The following is a 25,809-nucleotide window of genomic DNA, read 5'->3' on the forward strand; positions in this document are numbered from 1 at the left end:
ACTCTGACAGTGTACAAATGAAACCAAATGGACCCTTATAGGTCCATTTGGTTTAATTTGTATACTGTAAAAGTTAGTGGAGACCTTGACATTTTAAAGTTTGAGAACTATACTGATTTAGACCAAAATTTAGGTTTAAATGCATTCTGCAATGAATCTCTGTATTAACAATTCAACTGGATTTTCTATAAGGCTCCCTCATTGTATCACGACACATAAAATATCTCTTAAAAGGAATATTGTGGAGATATTGTATCGTCTCAACGATATTTATCACCATATTGTCCACCCCTACTGTAGTTACGGGTTGAGGTGGAGTCTGAAGATGTGTACGATGGAAAGTCAGGAGTGATTCTGCAGTTCTAACTGCAATGGGGAGTTACTGTAGATCCACAGTTTGTGAGCCAGAAGGGAGAAAGAAGAGTCCGGGACATGTGGAGCGTTGTCCCGGATGTTGTACCAGAGTGAAAACCTTGGCTGGTTGGAGACCAGGCATGCTGCATTTGCTGGGGTTTCAGTGCACAAACATGCTGGGAGGGCCAGTGAGGGGCCGAGTAGTGAGTAGCAGTAGTTTTGATAAGATTGAGGTCTGAACCTTACAGCGTTACTGAGCAGTGGTTCCCAAACTGGGCGTCGGGACCCCCAGCCGTGTCCCCAAATGTTGTTTTCTCACTCAACAGCAAACCAACACACAAAGTGTATACATTGGTATCTGCTCATTATTTAAGTTAAAATGTAATGATTTTTAAGGCCTTTTAAATACCAAATATTACATGAGAGAGAGGCAACCGTCCACCCACCACGGAGGTTGTGGGTTTGAATCCACAGCGGTGCATGCAGACTTTGTCGAGCATCTGCATGCAACACAACAGGGCCGTGTTCAGGGGAGAGAAGCCGGGCAGGGGGAGGGTGATAATGGTCACTGCATGTACTCCTACAGTATGATGGGGGGGGGGTTAGGGTGGGGGGGCACCCGTCAGCGTGGAGTATTAGGCGGGAGGAGTAGGACGAAGGCTCCACCACAAGTTATCAACTGGCATAATTGTGGGCTCGCCTATAAGGCGAGCACACTTTAGATATTGTCATTATTGTGGGCTCGCCAGTACCTGGCGAGCACACTTTAGATATTGTCATTAGTGTGGTTGCCCAACAGGGCAACACACTATAGTTCTAGGGAAACTTTATTTCTTTCTAGGGTAACCAAAAGTTTGACGGCTTTCTTCGCCCACAGTTTTTGCGCCACACACTCGCGCCATATGTCAAATCGACCAGCTTCATCGGGAATCGTGTGCTATGATTTTGCTAAGAGAATCGTTGTATAGTTTAATTGATATTAATTTATTAGTGAATTAATTTTCCCCATTGACTTATAATGGGAATCGCAAAAACTCACATTCAATTATTTTTCCCTCGCAAACCATAGGGTCTACAGTTTCAAAACTTGGAGAGGAGATTCATAATAATTGTAAGAATTAATTAAAAAAAAATTACATCAGTCGGCCACATGGTGGCGCTATAACACCCCACTTTACGTTTTGCCCTATAACTCTTGAACCGTAGGTCGGAAAATTAAAATTCCTTTTTCCCTGGATTCGTTGGGTCATGACGCAACTCCCCATATAGGCCACGCCCATTTGCGTCAGGATAGATTTTCCGCCATTTTGAATTTTCTTCAAAACACACTTTTTGCTCCTTTTCCCGCATATTTTCTCCAAATGTCACAAAAATCGGTACATGAGATCTCTGGACCCATGCGATGAATATATTAAAGCGATATTTCGAGAGTCCATACCGTTCGTCCGGAACAGGCTTACGAAGTTAGCGAGAGGGGCCTGTTTCGCCAAAAATAGCCATAAATCACAAACGAAACATCCAGTCAACACCAAATATTAACCACAAGTCGGGGATGGTATACTCAACAAATCCCCAAAAGCATTTCCATTTCGACCCTTGGGGGGCGCCACAAACGCGAGAAACATAACCATTCCGTGCCAAAACGCGTTTTTCGGGGGGAACGACCCCCTCAAAACGAAACACAGACGATATCGGGAGCGACGTAACAACGCAATCGCCTGGCAAAACTCGTGGGAGGAGCCTATTTCTTAAAAACAAGAAGCCGTATCCTTACATCAAGAACGCAGGATCCCAACGGCACCTTTTCGAATCGCGCGTCGCGCGGCCCCGACGGTATCCGTCCAGAAGTCCTCTCCCTCGGGCCCCGGCGTTTTCCTCGGGGTCCCGGAGGCGCATCCTGCCGCACGCGCCAGGGCGGGGCGGGCAACCACACTCGCAATTTCCCAAATTGCAAATTTTCTAGTTATTTATTTATTAGTGTGGTTGCCCAACAGGGCAACACACTATAGTTCTAGGGAAACTTTATTTCTTTCTAGGGTAACCAAAAGTTTGACGGCTTTCTTCGCCCACAGTTTTTGCGCCACACACTCGCGCCATATGTCAAATCAACCGGCTTCATCGGGAATCGTGTGCTATGATTTTGCTAAGAGAAAAGTTGTATAGTTTAATTGATATTAATTTATTAGTGAATTAATTTTCCCCATTGACTTATAATGGGAATCGCAAAAACTCACATTCAATTATTTTCCCCTCGCAAACCATAGGGGCTACAGTTTCAGAACTTGGAGAGGAGGTTCAAAATGCAGACAAGGATTAACTGAAAAATAATTACATCATTTGGCCACATGGTGGCGCTATAACAGCTCACTTTACGTTTTGGCTTATAACTCTTGAACCGTAGGTCGGAAAATTAAAATTATTTTTTCCCTGGTTTCCTTGGGTCATGACGCATCTCCCCATATAGGCCCCGCCCATTTGCGTCAGGATAGATTTTCCGCCATTTTGAATTTTCTTCAAAACACACTTTTTGCTCCTTTTCCCACATATTTTCTCCAAATGTCACAAAAATCGGTACACAAGATCTCTGGACCCATGCGATAAACACATTCAAGCGATATTTCGATAGTCCGTACCGTTCGTCCGGAACAGGCTTACGAAGTTAGCGGGAGGGGCCCGTTTCGCCAAAAATAGCCATAAATCCCAAACGAAACATCCAGTCAACACCAAATTTTAACCACAAGTCGCGGGTGGGATATTCAACAAATCCCCAAAAGCATTTCCACTTCGACCCTTAGGGGGCGCCACAAATGCGCAAAACGTAACCGTTTCGTGCCAAAACGCGTTTTTCGGGGGGAACGACCCTTTCAAAACGAAACACAAACGATCTCGGGAGCGACGCGACAACATAATCGCCTTGCGAAACTCGTGGGAGGAGCCTATTTCTTTAAAACGAGAAACCGTACCCTTACGTCAAGAACGCAGGAACCCAACGGCACCTTTTCGAATCGCGCGTCGCGCGGCCCCGACGGTATCCGTCCCGACGTCCTCTCCCTCAGGCCCCGGCGTTTTCCTCGGGGTCCCGGAGGCGCATCCCCGCCGCTCGCGCCGGGGCGGGTCTGGCAACCACACTCGCAATTTCCCAAATTGCAAATTTTCTAGTTTATTTGTTTATCTAGTAAGTAGACGGGATTTTCGGTTCCTTTCTACTCCTACATACTTAGTGAGAAAATGAAAATAAAAACATCAATGTGTTCAGCTTACAGTGGTGAAGTGTGCTATTACTTTTTACAGCAATCGGCCAAATGGTGGCGCTGTAGGAAGCCTTCGAAAGTGCGATCTTTGAACAGGTATAGCTCATGCTGTGTTTGAGGTACAGCCATGAAACCTGTATACACTTATGCGTCTCCTCATGCCGAACAACTTTTACCCTCTAACTTTTGACCTCTGACCTTTAGGTCTCCCACAATTCGGAATTATATGAAAAACAGTAAAAATCTATCTCCTCCTGGGATTTTTGCGATACGCGCATGAAACTTTTTTCACATGAACTTTGGACCAATACGGTCAAACTAATCTCGGCGGATTTCTTTTAAAGTGAAACATTATTTTTTAATAATTCAATAAATATTGCGGTTTTATGCAAATTATTCTTCTGCCTCTAAATCATGCATGCAAAGTTACACGTTCATGGCATTTGGCAAAGATGTAGAGGGTTAGTCAAAGTATCACTAAAACCAATTTTATTCCAATCGGCCAAAGGGGGGCGCTATACAAAGCGTTTGAAAATTCAAATTTCAAACGGGCATAAGTCATGACTCGTTTCATTTGAAGACACGCAACTTGCTTACACGCGTGCTTTGACTCAAGCGGAAGACATCTGTGTCTTTGTTAAGTAAGCTCCGCCCTTACATTTTCCGCCATTTTGAGCAGTTTGTAAAACGCTTAAACACGCTTTTATTCTGGAATTTTCGCGTCATGTGCACAAAACTTTTTTTACATGAACTTTGGACCAATATCTAAAGATCTGTCAGATCGGATTTCTTTAAAATTGAAACATGCTTTTTTAAATAAATTCAATGAATATTGCAGTTTTATGCAAATTATTCTTCTGCCTCTAAATCATACATGCAAAGTAACATGTTCATGGCATTTGGCAAAGATGTAGAGTGTTAGTCCAAATATCACTAAAACCAATCTTACCCCAATTGGCCAAAGGGGGGCACTATATCATTTTGAGCAGTTTGTGAAACGCTTAAACCCGTTAGGATTTTTTTTTGCAATTTGCATGAAACATTCTACACACAATCTAAGGACCTTTATCTAATATGCCTATGAAGTGCACACACACACAAAAAAAAATAATAATAATGAATATAGCTGCAAGCAGCGATAAAGTGGCCAAAGCCAAAAACACCTCAAATCATGAACACAGCCTGCAATGTGCGTGAAATCTTGCAAGCACATTCCCAATAGGTCAAGGAACAGATACCACCCTTCTTACATTGGCCTGTTATAGCGCCACCAGCGGGTCAACTTTTGCACAACACATTTTTGGAACAAAATGGACCAATCTTTGACGTCAGTAACGTCAAAGAGAGCACTGCCTGCGATCTTGACGTTTTGTACTTTTATAGCCATTGTTTTCCGGCTTGAAGCGAGCCCACAATTGTTTCGAAGGAACAATATTTTTCTAGTTTATCTATCAGTCAGTCAGTCAGTCAGTCAGACAGTAGACGGGAACTTCGGTTCCTTTCTACTCCTACATACTTAGTGAGAAAATGAAAATAAAAACATCAATGTGTTCAGTTTACAGTGGCGAAGTGCGCTATTATTTTTTATAGCAATCGGCCAAATGGTGGCGCTGTAGGAAGCCTTCGAAAGTGCGATCTTTGAACAGGTATAGCTCATGCTGTGTTATACATACAGCCATGAAACCTGTATACACTTATGCGTCTCCTCATGCCGAACAACTTTTACCCTCTAACTTTTGACCTCTGACCTTTAGGTCTCCCACAATTCGGAATAATATGAAAAACAGTAAAAATCTATCTCCTCCTGGGTTTTTTTCGTTACGCGCATGAAACTTTTTTCACATGAACTTTGGACCAATACGGTCAAACTAATCTCGGCGGATTTCTTTTAAAGTGAAATATATTTTTTTAATAATTCTATCAATATTGCGGTTTTATGCAAATTATTCTTCTGCCTCTAAATCATACATGCAAAGTTACACGTTCATGGCATTTGGCAAAGATGTGGAGGGTTAGTCAAAGTATCACTGAAACCAATTTTATTCCAATCGGCCAAAGGGGGGCGCTATACGAAGCGTCTGAAAATTCAAACTTCAAACGGGCATAAGTCATGACTCGTTTCGTTTGAAGACATGCAACTTGTTACACGCGTGCTTTGACTCAAGCGGAAGACATCTGTGTCGTTGTTAAGTAAGCTCCGCCCTTCGATTTTCCGCCACTTTGAGCAGTTTGTAAAACGCGTAAACCCGCTTTTATTCTGCAATTCTCGCGTCACGTGCACAAAACTTTTTTTACGTGAACTTTGGACCGATATCTAAAGATCTGTCAGATCGGATTTCTTTAACATTGAAACATGCTTTTTTAAATAATTCAAACAATATTGCATTTTTATGCAAATTATTCTTCTGCCTCTAAAACATACAAGCAAAGTCACATTTTCATGACAAAATAGTGTAGAGGGTTAGTTCAAATATCACTGAAACCAATCTTACCCCAAATGGCCAAAGGGGGGCGCTATATAATTTTGAGCAGTTTGTAAAACGCTTAAACCCGTTTTTATTCTAGGATTTTTTTTGCAATTTGCATGAAACATTCTACACGCAATCTAAGGACCTTTATCTAACATGCCTATGAAGTGCACACAAAAAAATTATAAAATAATAATAATAAATATAGCTGCAAGCAGCGATAAAGTGTCCAAAGCCAAAAACACCTCAAATCATGAACACAGCCTGGGATGTGCGTGAAATCTTGCAAGCACATTCCCAATAGGTCAAGGAACAGATACCAACCTTCTCACATTGGCCTGTTATAGCGCCACCAGCGGGTCAACTTTTGCACAACACATTTTTGGAACAAAATGGACCAATCTTTGACGTCAGTAACGTCAAAGAGAGCACTGCCTGCGATCTTGACATTTTGTGCTTTTATAGCCATTGTTTTCTGGCTTGAAGCGAGCCCACAATTGTTTCGAAGGAACAATATTTTTCTAGTGACAATATCTAACCGTCATATCAAGTTCTCCTCAAAACTTCGGTTCCTTTCTACTCCTACATACTTAGTGAGAAAATGAAAATAAAAACATCAATGTGTTCAGCTTACAGTGGCGAAGTGTGCTATTATTTTTTACAGCAATCGGCCAAATGGTGGCGCTGTAGGAAGCCTTCGAAAGTGCGATCTTTGAACAGGTATAGCTCATGCTGTGTTATACGTACAGCCATGAAACCTGTATACACTTATGCGTCTCCTCATGCCGAACAACTTTTACCCTCTAACTTTTGACCTCTGACCTTTAGGTCTCCCACAATTCGGAATTATATGAAAAACAGTAAAAATCTATCTCCTCCTGGGATTTTTGCATAACGCGCACAAAACTTTTTTCACATGAACTTTGGACCAATGCGGTCAATCTAGTCTCGGCGGATTTCTTTTAAAGTGAAATATAATTTTTTAATAATTCAATATATATTGCGGTTTTATTCAAATTATTCTTCGGCCTCTAAATCATACATGCAAAGTTACACGTTCATGGCATTTGGCAAAGATGTGGAGGGTTAGTCAAAGTATCACTGAAACCAATTTTATTCCAATCGGCCAAAGGGGGGCGCTATACGAAGCGTTTGAAAATCCAAACTTCAAACGGGCATAAGTCATGACTCGTTTCGTTTGAAGACATGCAACTTGTTACACGCGTGCTTTGACTCAAGCGGAAGACATCTGTGTCGTTGTTAAGTAAGCTCCGCCCTTCGATTTTCCGCCACTTTGAGCAGTTTGTAAAACGCGTAAACCCGCTTTTATTCTGGAATTTTCGCGTCACGTGCACAAAACTTTTTTTACGTGAACTTTGGACCGATATCTAAAGATCTGTCAGATCGGATTTCTTTAACATTGAAACATGCTTTTTTAAATAATTCAAACAATATTGCATTTTTATGCAAATTATTCTTCTGCCTCTAAAACATACAAGCAAAGTCACATTTTCATGACAAAATAGTGTAGAGGGTTAGTTCAAATATCACTGAAACCAATCTTACCCCAAATGGCCAAAGGGGGGCGCTATATAATTTTGAGCAGTTTGTAAAACGCTTAAACCCGTTTTTATTCTAGGATTTTTTTTGCAATTTGCATGAAACATTCTACACGCAATCTAAGGACCTTTATCTAACATGCCTATGAAGTGCACACAAAAAAATTATAAAATAATAATAATAAATATAGCTGCAAGCAGCGATAAAGTGTCCAAAGCCAAAAACACCTCAAATCATGAACACAGCCTGGGATGTGCGTGAAATCTTGCAAGCACATTCCCAATAGGTCAAGGAACAGATACCAACCTTCTCACATTGGCCTGTTATAGCGCCACCAGCGGGTCAACTTTTGCACAACACATTTTTGGAACAAAATGGACCAATCTTTGACGTCAGTAACGTCAAAGAGAGCACTGCCTGCGATCTTGACATTTTGTGCTTTTATAGCCATTGTTTTCTGGCTTGAAGCGAGCCCACAATTGTTTCGAAGGAACAATATTTTTCTAGTTTATTTCTATACTAAGCAGTGCAAGTATCCCAAAAACTTCGGTTTCCTATAACTCCTACATACGTAGTGAGAAAATGAAAATAAAAACATCAATGTGTTCAGTTTACAGTGGTGAAGTGTGCTATTACTTTTTACAGCAATCGGCCAAATGGTGGCGCTGTAGGAAGCCTTCGAAAGTGCGATCTTTGAACAGGTATAGCTCATGCTGTGTTTGAGGTACAGGCATGAAACCTGTATACACGTATGCGTCTCCTCATGCCGAACAACTTTTACCCTCTAACTTTTGACCTCTGACCTTTAGGTCTCCCACAATTCGGAATAATATGAAAAACAGTAAAAATCTATCTCCTCCTGGGTTTTTTTTGTTACGCGCACAAAACTTTTTTCACATGAACTTTGGACCAATACGGTGAGATTGATCAACCAGATTTTTTTTAAAGTGAAATATAATTTTTTAATAATTTAATCAATATTGCGGTTTTATGCAAATTATTCTTTGGCCTCTAAATCATACATGCAAAGTTACACGTTCATGGCATTTGGCAAAGATGTGGAGGGTTAGTCAAAGTATCACTGAAACCAATTTTATTCCAATCGGCCAAAGGGGGGCGCTATACGAAGCGTTTGAAAATTCAAACTTCAAACGGGCATAAGTCATGACTCGTTTCGTTTGAAGACATGCAACTTGTTACACGCGTGCTTTGACTCAAGCGGAAGACATCTGTGTCGTTGTTAAGTAAGCTCCGCCCTTCGATTTTCCGCCACTTTGAGCAGTTTGTAAAACGCGTAAACCCGCTTTTATTCTGGAATTTTCGCGTCACGTGCACAAAACTTTTTTTACGTGAACTTTGGACCGATATCTAAAGATCTGTCAGATCGGATTTCTTTAACATTGAAACATGCTTTTTTAAATAATTCAAACAATATTGCATTTTTATGCAAATTATTCTTCTGCCTCTAAAACATACAAGCAAAGTCACATTTTCATGACAAAATAGTGTAGAGGGTTAGTTCAAATATCACTGAAACCAATCTTACCCCAAATGGCCAAAGGGGGGCGCTATATAATTTTGAGCAGTTTGTAAAACGCTTAAACCCGTTTTTATTCTAGGATTTTTTTTGCAATTTGCATGAAACATTCTACACGCAATCTAAGGACCTTTATCTAACATGCCTATGAAGTGCACACAAAAAAATTATAAAATAATAATAATAAATATAGCTGCAAGCAGCGATAAAGTGTCCAAAGCCAAAAACACCTCAAATCATGAACACAGCCTGGGATGTGCGTGAAATCTTGCAAGCACATTCCCAATAGGTCAAGGAACAGATACCAACCTTCTCACATTGGCCTGTTATAGCGCCACCAGCGGGTCAACTTTTGCACAACACATTTTTGGAACAAAATGGACCAATCTTTGACGTCAGTAACGTCAAAGAGAGCACTGCCTGCGATCTTGACATTTTGTGCTTTTATAGCCATTGTTTTCTGGCTTGAAGCGAGCCCACAATTGTTTCGAAGGAACAATATTTTTCTAGTACAAGTGAGCTTGTAGATCGCCTATTTTCACAATATTTATATGTGGAACCGAGTCAAACTAAATGTAATGCCTACAATTCCAAGTGCTTGTCAGGGTGGGGGGTCCCCAGTTCAAATGTGATTATTTGAGGGTCACAGCCTGAAAGATTGGGGGACCCTTGATATAGAGTGTAAACCTACAGGATCGGAGAGCTGACTGTCCAGGACAACACCAAGGCTCTGAATGAATGAATGAATGACTGTCCAGGACAACACCAAGGCTCTGAATGAATGAATGAATGACTGTCCAGGACAACACCAAGGCTCCTGGCTGTTGGAACCGAAGTCACCAGAGATGGAAACAGTGAGATCCTGCATGGGGCAGGACTTACCTGGGAAGAAGAGAAGCTCAGTCTTGTCTGGGTTCAGCTTGAGGTGGTGAGAAGAAAACATCCACTGTGAGATGTCAGCCAGACATGCAGCGATGCACTCTTCAACCTGAGTGGTAGAGGAGTGGAGAGAGAAAAACTGTTCAGTGTTTACAACGGTTACAATCAACCAATAAATAGTAAGGACTTTAAGGATCAGATCCTACTGTAGATCAGTGTCACCATCATGACATTTCACTTCATCACTGATTGTCATACAAATAATTGCACAACAATTTACTTTTCTTTTTTCCTTTGAACATAGGAAGGAATATATAAATGATGTTTCTGTTTAGCTTTTCAAAATAAATAATATGCTATGGCCAAAATATCATAAATATTTCAAGTAGTGAAAAATAGTAGTGGAAATAGCCGATCTACAAGCTCACAACGTGTCAGATTGCGATGCATTGTGAGCTTATAAAATCAGATTTGTAAATATAATAATAATAATGCCCTCCTGTGTCAGTGACATTGTGAAATGTAAGTAATGTCATCACAGCCATTCTAGGGCGGAAGTTGTCAGACAGCGTCCATACTCACTCAGAAACCTGTTGAAATGTCTCCCACCCTCTCTTCTCCTCCAGGCCAGCAGCCACAGTCCATCTGGTAGTTATTAATGTCAGCTGGTTATGGTAGAAATACTGAGTGAAAACCCAGCTCCAAACACACAGACATTTAGATTTAATTCATAAACATCTCTGTTTTCACCTGTTTCTCTCACCCACAGACTGTTTTCCTTCCTGCTTCTTTTAGCCCCACCCCCTCTTGTACCTGTCAGGTTGTCTAGAGTTGATTGACACCTGGATACCCAATGATTGCTTCCAAGATCTTGGTATAAATCTAACACATAACTGACCAAGTAGCTGCATGTCTGCCCCCTTGTGGACCTGGTACTTTAGTGCAGCTGCAGTGAAATGACAAACCTGGGTTCAAATCCTCATGTGAACTCTTGTCTCTGATGTTTGATGATCTCAAGGTTAAGAGATCAAACTTCACTCTGACTCTGACTACATTTAAAGTGTTCATATGAAAATAATAATACTGGTAGACTGGAATGTAACAGGTAGGCTAAAATATCATGCGCTCCATTTATGTTAAGTTAGTAAATCAATATTAAGCTCATCTGCTATTTGTTGGGCTCGAGTTTATGATTTAAGCATATACTGTGTTTTCCTCCCATGCACACCTTTTGATACTTGAAGATTTTAGTTCAAAATAAAATAAAAAAGTGTAAATATATAATGGTCATTAAAAGCAAACAGATAAAGAGTCAGAAGGAGAATGGTAGATGGAAAACGACTTTATTGTTTTATTTTATTTTGTACAAGAAAAGACATGAATGTAAAATTTACACAAATACAACATACCCTGAATAAAATAGGAAAATAAAAAAACACAGGATGAAATACATCAACATTGTTTCAACTGACTGGTTTTCATCAGAGCAAAACTTTCTATGACAGAGTTTAAACAGCAACACACCATAACAACAACATCCCATAATAAATGTACTGTTGAATCTATGCATTATTGATGGATTATTATGTTAAACATGTTGAACAAATGCAAAAGGAAACATGGGTCAATCTTCACACTCTGAAGCCCATATGAAGCATATTATTTACAAAGTGTAAATATAATCATCATTACATTGTATTCATACAAGCAGTGGTGGACAGTTACTGAGTACTGAACTGAAGTGGGAGCAATCAGGGGTTCAGTGTCTTGCTCAAGGACACTTCAACACTAACTCTGAGGAAGCCCGGGATCGAACTAGCAACCCTCTGTTTCCTGAGCGGCCTCTCTACCTCCTGAGACGCTGGACACATATTCACACCTCGGGTGGCATTTCTTCCACACCCACAATTATGACATGAGAGCAAAATGGCCGCCGTGTGAATATGGTATATACTCTAACTCAAGTAAATACTCAAGTATTCAAAAGCACACATACACCCTTATTGTGAAGGGCTGAAGGCAGAAGTTTCTAAACCTCGCGCACAGCATGTGTCCGCGTTGGTTAAAATAGCTGATCTACAAGCTCACGTTGTCTCAGGGATGCGACGCGTTGTGAGCTTGCAGATCAGCTATTTACGCCGTGCAACACACATACGACAAAGTATAGTCAGGCTTGCTAGACGTAACGAGGAGGACGAGGAGATTCACAGTGCAGCTGCAGAGTGCAGACAGCACCGCATATCAACGTTCACGAGGAGCTGCGTGCAGTGCGTGCTATTGGAGCATGTGAATGAAAAGAGAAACGAGAGGACAGACGACCACGGAGGCGCGGACCGCCGAATGAACGGCCGAACGCCGTTCACGGGCGTCAGAATGACCGTGTTCGACAATATCGTTCATCAAGCGAAAACAAGAACGTTCAGTTCACATTCGCCCAAAATATGAACTTGTTCATGAACGATCGTTCTTTGAACGCGTTCGGGTACAACACTGGCTAAGGGTCCTTGAAGACCCCTGACACCATAACAGAACACCATGTTATCTTCATTATTTATTTACCAACTAAGGGTCCTTGAAGACCCCTGACACCATAACAGAACACCATGTTATCTTCATTATTTATTTACCAACTAAGGGTCCTTGAAGACCCCTGACACCATAACAGAACACCATGTTATCTTCATTATTTATTTACCAACTAAGGGTCCTTGAAGACCCCCGACACCATAACAGCACACCATGTTATCTTCATTATTTATTTACCAACTAAGGGTCCTTGAAGACCCCTGACACCATAACAGAACACCATGTTATCTTCATTATTTATTTACCAACTAAGGGTCATTGAAGACCCCTGACACCATAACAGAACACCATGTTATCTTCATTATTTATTTACCAACTAAGGGTCCTTGAAGACCCCTGACACCATAACAGAACACCATGTTATCTTCATTATTTATTTACCAACTAAGGGTCCTTGAAGACCCCTGACACCATAACAGAACACCATGTTATCTTCATTATTTATTTACCAAGTTCCGTCACAGACAGGACAAAGGCAGGGCCCTTAGCCAATGAGGTGCAATTGGCGGAAAAACATCTGGGAGTGGTGTTAGCTGGAGTATTGGTTGAGCTTCACATGACAGTTAGCACGCTGCAGAATATAGTCACGTTGGTAAACATTAGGGGTGTAACGATACATTTTAATAGCGATTCGGTACATATCACGATACATGGTTGACGATACGATACATGGACGATATTGGTTCATTCATAGCGATACGATACGATTCGATTCAATGATTTAAAATCGATATAGTAACTATTTAGCAAAGCAATTAAATATGTGTGAATGGTGTGAATAGTGCAGGTTTTTAAGGAAAACATGTATTATTATGGATATAAATAAGTAAACACAGTGATTATCTGCCAAATACATGGACATTGTATATTGACAAACCTGCACCTTGACATGAACCCAGAGATTACACACATTTATCGATAGACGATATGGAAAGAAAAAGTAATTAAACCCCTCGTTTTACATTTTTCTTTAAAAAAATGCTAAATACGTTAAATACGATGCACAAGCAGGTAGTTTCGATACAATCGATTCTTTGCACTGCCGATTCGATACGATACAAAATAAAACGATACGATTCGATTTTAGCTGTTTTCATTTCGATATACTTCGGTTTTTTAAGTTAAAAACGATATTTCGATACAGTTACTATATTGTTACACCCCTAGTAAACATAAGAAATGAAGGAAAAACAACAAGTTTTTATTTTAGTTTTTTTTTATTATGTACAAGCGAGCGAGTAGCGAGTTTCGTAGGAACAGTACTTCTAGTTATTATTGTATTATTACATGTTATTTATGTATCAACAATGCATCATTATCTACACATTATGACATGTTGAATCACACTTCTGTTGGCAGTGCTTTTATAATCACACACCGTTATTCAAACAATGACATTTTAAAAGTGTAGAGTAGGAAGCAGAACAGCAGAACACAGGCTTATGACTGATGGTAAATTGAATTGCATGGTTTTGCTGCCACCTTCTGGATAAAAACGTTAACTACAGTCTGCATCACAGGGCATCATTATCTTAGACTTAGAGCAGTGGTTCTCTCTCAAAGTGATCCATCATCCAGGGGTCCTTGAAGGAGGTTCCAGGGCACAACCAGCTTAACCACTTTAACCATGGCTGTTTTATACCTTGGATTTATTTTTAAAATGTTGAAAAACAATCTTCTCTCTTGGGGGTCCCTGGCACAAGGTCTTTTCAGATCAGGGTCTGTGGACCTGCATATATTAATCTGGGGGTCCTTGACATTAATATGGGGGTCCTTGACATTAATCTGGGGGTCCTTGACATCAATATGGGGGTCCTTGACTTTAATCTGGGGGTCCTTAACATGAACATGTTTGGACTGAATAATAAATCAAAAACAAATTCAAAAGAATTCGAAAGAAATAGCAGATCTACAAGCTCACAGCGCGTCGCATCGCGCCACATTGTGAGCTTGTAGATCTGCTATTTTCGAATGGCCAAAACATAAAATCGGTCATAACTGGTTAATGATCAACAATAGTAGTTTTAATTAATAACATGATTAAATATGACTCTGAAATACATTCTGCATAACGAGTACTTTTACTTTTGCTAAGTAGAATTCAGAACGCTGGTAACAGTTATTTCTACATTGTGGTATTTCTACTTTTACTCAAGTCCAAACTATATGAGTACTTCTACCAGCACTGCAGCACCTGACCCCCCCCCCCCCCCCCCCCCCCCCCCCTCTCTCTCTCTCTCTCTCTCTCTCTCTCTCTCTCTCTCTCTACTACATCTTACACAGCCCTGCTGTTTTTCCATAAGTAAAAACAAATATCCCTGCATACAGAGGTTGTGTGAAGGTGGTGTGTTCTGTATGGAGGAGGGTCATGGTGTCAGTAACACTGTAAAATGACAGAGTCCCTGCACTGTGATCCAGGTACACCCCCACTCTGCCTCCTCTGGAGGGACAACGTTCTGACACTGCAGTATAAACATTGTTGTGTTTGAACCTGTAGCTTCCATCAGAGCACTGTAAACACCATGACTTGCTATTGTTTCCAAACCCTGACTCACCACCCTGTCTGTTGGTGTCTTTATAACAGACTGCTATACGGACCCACCCTGCTCCACTGCATTCCACTTCCCAGTAGGACCTCCCACCTTCACACAGACTCTCTTTACTCAACACCTGATAGGCAGAGGTGAATCTCTCTGGATGAGCAGGGTAACCTTGGTGTTGTGGTGTTGCAGTCACCTTTCTGTCCTCCTCTGACAGGGAGAGGTTGTTGTGCGCTGTGTTCACATCCAGTGATAGTGAACAGGAATCTGTGAGAAAACACATGACAAAACATCACAACTAATTAAAACCTCATCAATATTATTATTGTTGTTGTTTATAGAGTTTAGAGTGTTATTGTCACCGTGGGGGGGGGGGGGGGGGGGGGGGGGGGGGGGGAATATATACCTGTGTGTGTGTGTGTGTGTGTGTGTGTGTGTGTGTGTGTGTGTGTGTGTGTGTGTGTATTTACATCACTTGTGGGGACATTACATAGACTTCCATTCATTTGTATGCAAGTCCTGTGGCCTTACCCTAACCTCTATCCCCTAACCCCTAACCCTAACCCTAAACCTAAACCTAACCTCTATCCCTAAACCTAACCCCTAACCCGAACCCGAACCCTAACCCTAAACCTAACCCTAACCCTAACCCTAACCCTATAACCCTATAACCCTAACCCTATAACCCTATAACCCTAACCCTATAACCCTAACCCTATAACCCTATAACCCTATAACCCTAACCCTATAACCCTATAACCCTATAACCCTAACCCTATAACCCTAACCATATAACCCTATAACCATATTACCCTAACCCTATAACCCTAACCCTATAACCCTATAACCCTATAACCCTATAACCCTAACCCTATAACCCTATAACCCTAACCCTGGCTATAACCCTATAATCCTATAACCATATAACCCTAACCCTATAACCCTATAACCCTAACCCTATAACCCTACCAGTAAGACTCCCTAATCGGGGGATAAGCAAAATAGGCCATTGTTTTACCAATTATCAAGACATACGGGCAGTTGACAGTTTGCCATGGTTACTCATTGAAGTTGAATCTCCATATATGGAGATAACCTACGCATCACACTAAGTCTGACCTCACCAGCCCATATTTGGGCATGAGCAACTTATGTCTCCATATATGGAGATATGATGACATCACACAGTCCTCAGCCGATGATGTGGCGTGATGTCATACAATACACAAACGAGCCCTACAGTATAAAGGGGCAATTCTTGCCAGGAAAGAAGCATTTCTTCGACTCAGACCTTATCGCCAGGGTTGGCTTATAGCAGCTGTCGGTAGGACCATATATGGATTCTGTTAGTGTGGATCTCCTAACAGGGCATCATCTGGGATACAATCCCTTTTATGCCCATATATGGAGATCCCTAACAGAATCCCTTTCATGCCCATATATGGAGATCCCTAACAGAATCCCTTTTATGCCCATATATGGAGATCCCTAACAGCATCCCTTTTATGCCCATATATGGAGATCCCTAACAGAATCCCTTTTATGCCCATATATGGAGATCCCTAACAGAATCCCTTTTATGCCCATATATGGAGATCCCTAACAGAATCCCTTGTATGCCCAAATATGGAGATCCCTAACAGAATCCCTTTTATGCCCATATATGGAGATCCCTAACAGAATCCCTTTTATGCCCATATATGGAGATCCCTAACAGAATCCCTTTTATGCCCATATATTATGGAGAAATCCCTGCTCTGAGTATCTGACATCAGTGTGATGTCACCTGTTTATGCCCATATATGGAGATCCCTGCTCTGTGTATCTGGTTGCTATGGTAAACAGTTGGTTGCTAGGGTAAAAAAACATGGTTGCTATGGTAAACAGTTGGTTGCTAGGGTAAACAGTTGGTTGCTAGGGTAAAACCATGGTTGCTAAGGTGGTTGCTAACGTACACTAACAGACCAGCAACAACAGACTGTTGCCACAGCAACGTACACAAAGGTTTGTGTACACATGTGGTGTGATGTCATACTGATGCGGAGATATGAGCAGGGCAAAGGTGTGACGTGTGACGTGTGACCGACGGACGGACGGACGGACGGACGGTGGAGGTTTTCATAGTAAACTGCTCCCTGACGGTCGCAAGAACCCTAACCCTATAACCCCCATAACCCTATAATAACCATATAACCCTAACCCTATAACCCTAACCCTAATCATAACCATAATCATAACCCTGTGAGTGAGTGTGTGTGTGTGTGTGTGTGTGTGTGTGTGTGTGTGTGTGTGTGTGTGTGTGTGTGTGTGTGTGTGTGTGTGTGTGTGTGTGTGTGTGTGTGTGTGTGTGTGTGTGTGTTTAAGGCAGAAAAAATTCATAAACCGAAAACAGGAAAGATACCTCTTAGGAGTGGACAAACCCAAGGCTAGAACCATGTATCTTTTACCAAAAATACATAAAGATCAACCAGTTGGACAATTCCCTACGAAATTCCAACAGGGCGTCCGATAATCTCAGACTGCGGTTCTGAGACTTATGGTACGGCTGAATTCATAGAATATCACCTTAACCCCTTATCCATAAGACACAAGAGCTATATTAAGGATTCCTATCATTTTGTGGAAATAATAAAGAACATTGTCATTCCAAAGAATGCGATATTATTTTCGATAGATATTGACAGTCTATACACAAATATTGACACAAACGCAGGGCTACAAGCCATCAAGGACATATTGCGGAAATAACCGGACAGAAGGCGACCAGACAAAGAGCATGGAAAAACATGTAACAAAAAATGATTTCCAATTTAATGGCAGGACGTTTCTCCAAATCAGTGGAACAGCGATGGGCAAACGGTTTGCCCCGTCACTGGCCAACATCTACATGGCATCCTGGGAGGAATCAGTAATGGAAAGATGTCCACTCAAACCATCACATTATTACAGATACCTGGATGACATATGGGAGGAATCAGTAATGGAAAGATGTCCACTCAAACCATCACATTATTACAGATACCTGGATGACATATGGGAGGAATCAGTAATGGAAAGATGTCCACTCAAACCATCACATTATTACAGATACCTGGATGACATATGGGGCACGTGGGAATACACCATGGAGGAATTCCAGGATTTTATTACAATCCTAAACACACATCACAGAACAATAACAGTCAGATATGTCACAGACATGACACAAATTGATTTTTTGGACATCACTACATACAAGGGTAAATATTTTGACACAACCGGAAAACTTGACCTGAAAGTATTCTTCAAAGCTACGGATACACACGCTTTATTACATAAGAGCTCGTTCCACCCACCACACTGCTTTTCAGGAATAGTCAAGTCACAGCTACTGCGCTTTAAACGGATTTGTACCCAAAAAAAAGACTTTGAAACAGCATGTAAAATTCTTTTCAAAGCCCTAAGGGAACGAGGCTACACAAGAACTTACCTAAGAAAGGCCTACAGCACCTTTGAGGAGGTCAAGATCAGAGACCAGAGACCCCTTTTAGCCTTAGTAACAACTTATTCCAGCCAAAGCATATTGGCCAACAAACGCCTAAAAAGCTACTTTGAAAATAGGCAGAACAATCTACTACAGGATTACAAGATAATCTCAGCCTATCGCAAAAATAAAAATTTAAAGGACTACCTGGTCTGTAGTAACTTGAAACAAAGTAACAGGGCTACAAAACCAACTCCAAGTTATTTTAGCCCACAGAAACAAATTATAAATAGATCAAACATAAATGTAGTTGGAATTAAACAAATGATACCCTACAACACACACAATGTGATATACCTTATCACTTGAGACATTTGCAAACTACAGTATATTGGAGAAACGGGAAACTCCATAGCGTGTAGGCTTAACCAGCATCGCTATAATATTAATAACCATAAAGAAACACATTTACTTATTGTAAAACACTATTTAACACATGGGATCCAAGCCCTTAAGGTGTGTGGTCTAGAACACAACAGAAACTGGACTGTTGGAGAGAGGAAATTTCAGGAACGGATCAAAAGACTAAATACTAGATACCCAGGAGGGCTAAATCTATAAATGTTAAACACTCTACCTACACAATCCCTAACACAAAGGCCCCCAATGCCTTTGTGATTAAACAACAATGAGCCTACTTGGCCTTTGTCATGCCTAGGGAGTGGGTGCCACAACACACCCTAACCATAACAATGACCCAAGTGATGGACCATTATCACACCTGGAATCCTTTGTTATGCTCAAAAAAATGGAGATTTGAATAAACCTTACAAGCCTTGTCATACTTGAAGTAAGTGGTCCTGACTGTCATACAACAGTCAGGACTACTTAATCTCCAAGGAGACCTTTTGAAACCTATTGAAATGTAAAATTAATAGAATGAGAATTATCATGGCATTTATCGATTGCATCCACCACGGCTTCGTAACTCGCGCGGCGCTACGCCGGCCGTGCGGCCCTGGCCCGCTCTAAGGTCTGCTGGCCTTCGCGCCGCTTGCAATGTCATGGACAATAACTGTGACATCTATTATTGGTTAGAATAGGCTAAAATGTTTTGGAATCTTTCTTAGTTTCAAAGAATGGTGCGTGCAATCATTATCTCGGGACTGGGTACATTAGGGAACCACAAACAGTGTTTCTTGATGTGACAATCCTGATTGAACTCAAAACCCTCTACCTAAACCTATAACCCTAATCATAGCCCTAACAGTCTCACACATAAAACCCACAGGACATAAACTACAAGATGACCTGTATGATTTTATGAACTAGGGGAACCAACCCAATCTAAAATTGCAACATTCTTTCTTTTTAAAAAACAAGATGGCGAAAGCACTATTCTCTATACTGCATCTTAGGCATTGACTTTGCCTATAGGACAATATATTGAAGTCTTCACTCCCTAACCTAACCCTAACACTGTGTGTGTGCGTGTGTGTGTGCGTGTGTGTGTGGGTGTGTGTGTGTGTGTTTGTGTGTGTGTGTGTGTGTGTGTGTGTCAAGGTCACAAAGCGTTGCGGACGTGACACATTGTGAGCTTGTAAATCGTCTATTTTGTATGTGCGCGGCCCCGTACGACAGACCAAGTACACATTCATTGCTAACAGCGCAGTCACTCTGTGCAGAGGCTCCTTTTCGGACCCTTTTCAGACTGGTTGGAGAAAGACCATGTGACCTACTGTAACATAATGATATTCTTCGGGCGTGTCATCACATCTCCATACCGTCCGAAACCCAACTTTTCTTCAGAGAGTTCCGACTTTCCTACGTGCAGATTTCTGAACTCTAATTCTGGGTAGTGCTTTTCAGAAGTTGCTTATGACGTCATTTTCTAGTTGAAACAGACCTTTCTGAGTGTATGGACAGGCCTTTAACCACTTTCATTGTCACTTTTGTATTGCAAAATAGCCGATCTACAAGCTCACAACGTGACCCATCGAGTTGTGAGCTTGTAGATCTGGTAAATAGTTAACTATAAGAGGCGTCTTACTAGTATGTACAATAACTATTAATAAGTATGTACAGTCTAAGCCTGTAACGGTTCACTAAATTCACAGTTCAGTTTGCCACCATATTTAAGGGTTACGGTTTGATATTATTTTCGATACGGCAAAAAGTATAAATGACAGAAGAATTTCAGAATAAGAGAAATGAAAGTGAAACCACTGTAACACTCTGTCCATCCGATTTCTGTTTGTATCTCTCTGTCTCTCACACTTGTACGCACTCACGTTTGCACGCACACACACACACACACACACACACACACACACACACACACACACACACACACACACACACACACACACACACACACACACACACACACACACACACACACACACACACACACACACACACACACACACACACACACTTTAGAGTGAAATTGATTAGAAAACAAAAATGGATAATGATAATGTTGTATCAATGGTTCTATATGTAGACGTCTATCAATTGTATTTATGATTGAGTCATCTATCACCTATCAATATGTAGACTACAATAGTGTATTTATGAATGAGTTTGCATCACAATTTACGATCACCAATCAATCAAAGCTGTACTTTTTACAGCCCTATGTCATACTTAATCTATTCAAAAATAGCTGGTATACTAGCTCACGTTTCACATGCGATCTTGTAGATCTGCTATTTTCAAAAGCATTTGACAAAATGTTTAAACTTTTGAAATAACATGTGAATGGTCCATTGTGGAGCAACTACAGCAGACACATAAGAGCCCAGGAGTCCTACCAGCAGAGCTGCTGCGTCTAAAAAAACATATCTCTGAATTCAAGTCCCATGGGGTGAGTAATCAATAGATAAAAAGTCATTTTAGGGGTGAACTATCCCTTTAAGACTCTGTTTCCTTAAAAACATTAAAATCACACTTACTATCTAACCTTGTAAACCCTCAATACTTAGTAAATTTCACCTTTGGCTCTGTACTTGGTCTGCTCTTTTTTCCATCTACATCAACCTCTTCACCAAAACATTTTCAGCGTATGTTCCTCCCAGAATAGGAATATTATTAAAACCATCAACAATCAACTTTTGCTTCATAGAGAAGTTACATTAATTCAAGTAATTAAAGACCTATTTGTTCATTTAATTACTGATGATTATGATCATCTAATCTTCATTCACAGTAGGATGTTAATGAGTGAATGTCACATGCTGTTTGTGCTGCTTTGATTTCATGAATAAAACAGAATAAACACTTACACTTCCTCAGACCTGGTTTCAGCATCTTCTCTCCACCATGGTCCACACTGTGGGAGGAAGAGAGACAAAGTCAGGCCTTCATAGTCTATAGCAGAGGTTCTAAAACATGTTTGTCTCAGGTCACCCTGTAAACAACTTCATCCATAACCCATTTAGACTGGGAACGTATTATTAAACTTTATTTTGTGCTTTAACTATTGAAAAATAGCAGATATACAAGCTCACAGCGCGGCACCAGGTGCCCCGCTGCGAGCTTGTAGATCTAAAAATATTCTGACTTTCTGAAAAATATTCAGTTCCAGGGCCCCAGAAGCAACATTTACAAATGTTTGCTTAAAGGGGAACTCCACCACTTTTCAACCTATCTTCATATAATAGGTCCTCACTAATGTTCATGATAAAATATCACAATTTTTTTCTACTCAGTTTGGGTCTCATAGGAGAGCTGTGGGTGGGTCAAATCCTTACTAAACATTAGCTATTTTTCAATAGCTAAAGTATAAAATAATGAAGGCCCCTCCACCTTGGGCCCTGGTAACTCAGTCCCACTGAGTTACATTATTTTCTCAAATACATGTGACCCTTTACAGTCTGTCAGTCAGCACAGACATGGTAGGCATCAACCATGTTGTGATGGAGTGGAGTCTCTTCACATTTAGAACCAGAATTCATATTATCGTGACTACTAATTGAAGCCGAGGCCGAATTGGACCAAATCGCATGGATGAGCCCTGACAGCACATGGTTGGTTCTACAGACTCCAAATTTCACACGCAGATAGCTCAGACCTTTGCCTACGTTCTTAGCTAGGCCTCGACCCGACCCGATCTGCGGTTTTCCGGAACCAACACGAAAGGTTCGGAATCTCCATATGCGGAGTCCTGACTACTAATTGAAGCCAATGGACGCCGAATCCGAATTGGCCCGAATCGCATGGATGAGCCCTGACAGCACATGGTTGGTGCTACAGACTCCAAATTTCGCACACAGACAGCTCAGACCTTTGCCTACGTTCTTAGCTAGGCCTGGACCCGACCCGATACACAGTTTTTCGGATCCGGCACAAAAGGTTTGGAATCTCCGTATGCGGAGATGACTGACATCGGGCTGTTCTGGAGCAAGCGCTGACTCATTGTGACATCACTTCATAAAAGGCTCTGACATCACATACGCTAGATGACTCAACAAAAAATCTCTCGGAGTGTGGCATAAACTAAAGTCTTTCTTTCTCACTTCGAGGTGAGCAAAGTTCAGGGTGCTCTTCAGAGCGGTTGGGTTCAGGGGAATTAGCGGGCTGTGCCTTTAAGAGAACCAGGTGAATAATGTGGATAAGCCCGGGCAGTTCCCTCTCACGCTAAACTTAAATAATAAAGGGGAATAAGGAGCCCAGGGGCTAGGGAACTCCGGGGCGCTCTTCAAGTAAGGGGTGAGCTACGAAGGCTCTCACTTGCTCTCACGTCATACGGGCAGTTGACAGGTTGCGTATGGTTACGTATTGAATGTTGAAACCCATATATGGAGACACCCGACACATCTCATTAAGTCTTCGGAATCTCCTTATGCAGAGCTGATTGTTGACATCAGGCTGTTCCGGAGGAAATCGGCGCAAGCGCTGACTCATTGTGACATCACTTCATAAAAGGCTCTGACATCACGTACACCACATGAGTCAATGGGCATAAATGGACACAGGCAAACAGATGGTCAAAACGGGTCCTATGACAACAGGTATAATGGGGTTTGCATTAAAGGGGGAACCGGCACTGTCTGCAACACAGTCGGAGGCACAGACAGATACAGAGATCTCCATAATGGGCATAAAGGGACACAGACAACAGATACAGAGATCTCCATATGGGCATAACATGGATGCAGACAGACATATACAGATATCTCCATATATGAGTATAAATGGACACAGGCAAACAGATGGTCAATACGGGTCCTACAGATAACTCCATATATGGGCATAAATGGACACAGGCAAACAGATGGTCAAAACGGGAACTACAGAGATCTCCATATATGGGCATAAAATGGACGTAGACAGACAGATATCTCCATATATGGGCATAAATGGACACACGCAAACAGATGGCCAAAATGGATCCTATGACAACAGGTATAATGGGGTTTGCATTAAAGGGCGGGGCATTCATTCCCTATTTACATTGTTCCCGAGTTGGCCAGGGCGCCGACTAGAAGCTCGGCCGCCCATCTCCATATATGGGCATAAAATGGACGTGGACAGACAGATATCTCCATATATGGGCATAAATGGACACACGCAAACAGATGGTCAAAACAGATCCTATGACAACAGGTATAATGGGGTTTGCTTTAAAGGGCGGGGCATTCATTCCCTATTTACACTAGACGCTCGGCCGCCCATCTCCATATATGGGCATAAAATGGACGTAGACAGACAGATATCTCCATATATGGGCATAAATGGACACACGCAAACATATTGTCAAAACAGATCCTATGACAACAGGTATAATGGGGTTTGCATTAAAGGGCGGGGCATTCATTCCCTATTTACATTGTTCCCGAGTTGGCCAGGGCGCCGACTAGCTTCTAGTGTTTAGAATTGATGAAAGGGACTCTTCAAACTGTCTAGGGCACAGAACAGTTGAAAAGCCCTGCTATACAGCATCAGAGTATGATTTCCCTCCTCTAAACCTACAAGAAGCCATTGGCACTGAGTGGCAGCGTGTCTTTCCCTACCTGAGAGTCTTCAATCCCCAGCCTGGATCCTCCACTCCAGCAGAGAGATGCTCCAAACCGTCTCCCAAATGATTATAGCTCAAATCAAGCTCTTTCAGGTGGGAGGGGTTGGATCTCAGAGCTGAGACCAGAGCAGAACAGCCTTCATCCGAGACCATACAGCCTGACAACCTGCACAAACACACACACACACACACACACACACACACACACACACACACACACACACACACACACACACACACACACACACACACACACACACACACACACACACAGGGTTGTTATTGTGTTTGAAATCTGTCAAAAGTACACACACACACACACACACACACACACACACACACACACACACGCGCGCACACACACACACACACACACACACACACACACACACACACACACACACACACACACACACACACACACACACACACACACACACACACACACACACACACAGGGTTGTTATTGTGTTTGAAATCTGTCAAAAGTAATTTGTATTTTGGTTAATCTATGTGCGCGTGCGTGCGTGCGTGCGTGCGTGCGTGCGTCTCTGACAGGTTACAGCCACTCAGCCTGGAGAAACATTAGTGATGAAATAATTTGTTTTAGTGATAAAAAAAGAACATTAACATGTTGTCTTTATTTTTTCTGTAAAAGAAAGATAGCACAATGTATCAGACTTTGTTTGCCTCCCCCTAAAATTATATAAATTAGACAGGCTAATCTCTATATGTATTTAAACCAGGATATGAATGGTGTTCTGTACATGTTCAGGAATACTGACCTGAGTGTCTCCAGTGTACAGTCTGGACTCTCCAGTCCAGCAGAGAGTTTTTTCACTCCAGAATCGGTCAAATCATTGTTACTGAGATCAATTTCCTTCAAACTAGAGGAGTTGGAGCTGAAGAGTGATGATAACTCCTCACAGCATGTCTCTGACAGGTTACAGACACTCAGCCTGGAGAAACATTAGTGATTAAATACATTTGTTTTAGTGATAAAAAAAAACATGACCATGTTGTCTTTATTTATTTTTTCTGTAAAAGAAAGTTAGCACAATGTATCAGACTTTGTCTGCCTCCCCCTAAAATGAATTAGACAGGCTAATCTCCACATGTATCTAAACCAGGATATGAATGGTGTTCTGT

At 41.5% G+C, this 25,809-nt stretch overlaps 1 protein-coding gene across 1 annotated transcript in view; it reads right to left on the reverse strand.

Annotated features, from left to right (window-relative positions):
• The window catches only part of LOC308279912 (NACHT, LRR and PYD domains-containing protein 3-like), a gene marked incomplete at both ends in the record, with an annotated part of 56,275 nt that overhangs the window by 14,030 nt on the left and 16,436 nt on the right, over nt 1-25,809 (reverse strand). The window contains 5 exons of the mRNA XM_080720133.1: nt 14,962-15,075; nt 15,238-15,442; nt 21,926-21,972; nt 24,656-24,826; nt 25,446-25,619. Of these exons, the coding sequence (XP_080576259.1) occupies nt 14,962-15,075; nt 15,238-15,442; nt 21,926-21,972; nt 24,656-24,826; nt 25,446-25,619 (711 nt within the window). The remainder of the gene's footprint in view (nt 1-14,961; nt 15,076-15,237; nt 15,443-21,925; nt 21,973-24,655; nt 24,827-25,445; nt 25,620-25,809) is intronic.

The sequence above is a fragment of the Nannobrachium achirus genome, assembly GCF_963921795.1.
Source record: "Nannobrachium achirus genome assembly, chromosome: 24".
In the NCBI taxonomy this organism is placed as follows: domain Eukaryota; kingdom Metazoa; phylum Chordata; class Actinopteri; order Myctophiformes; family Myctophidae; genus Nannobrachium; species Nannobrachium achirus.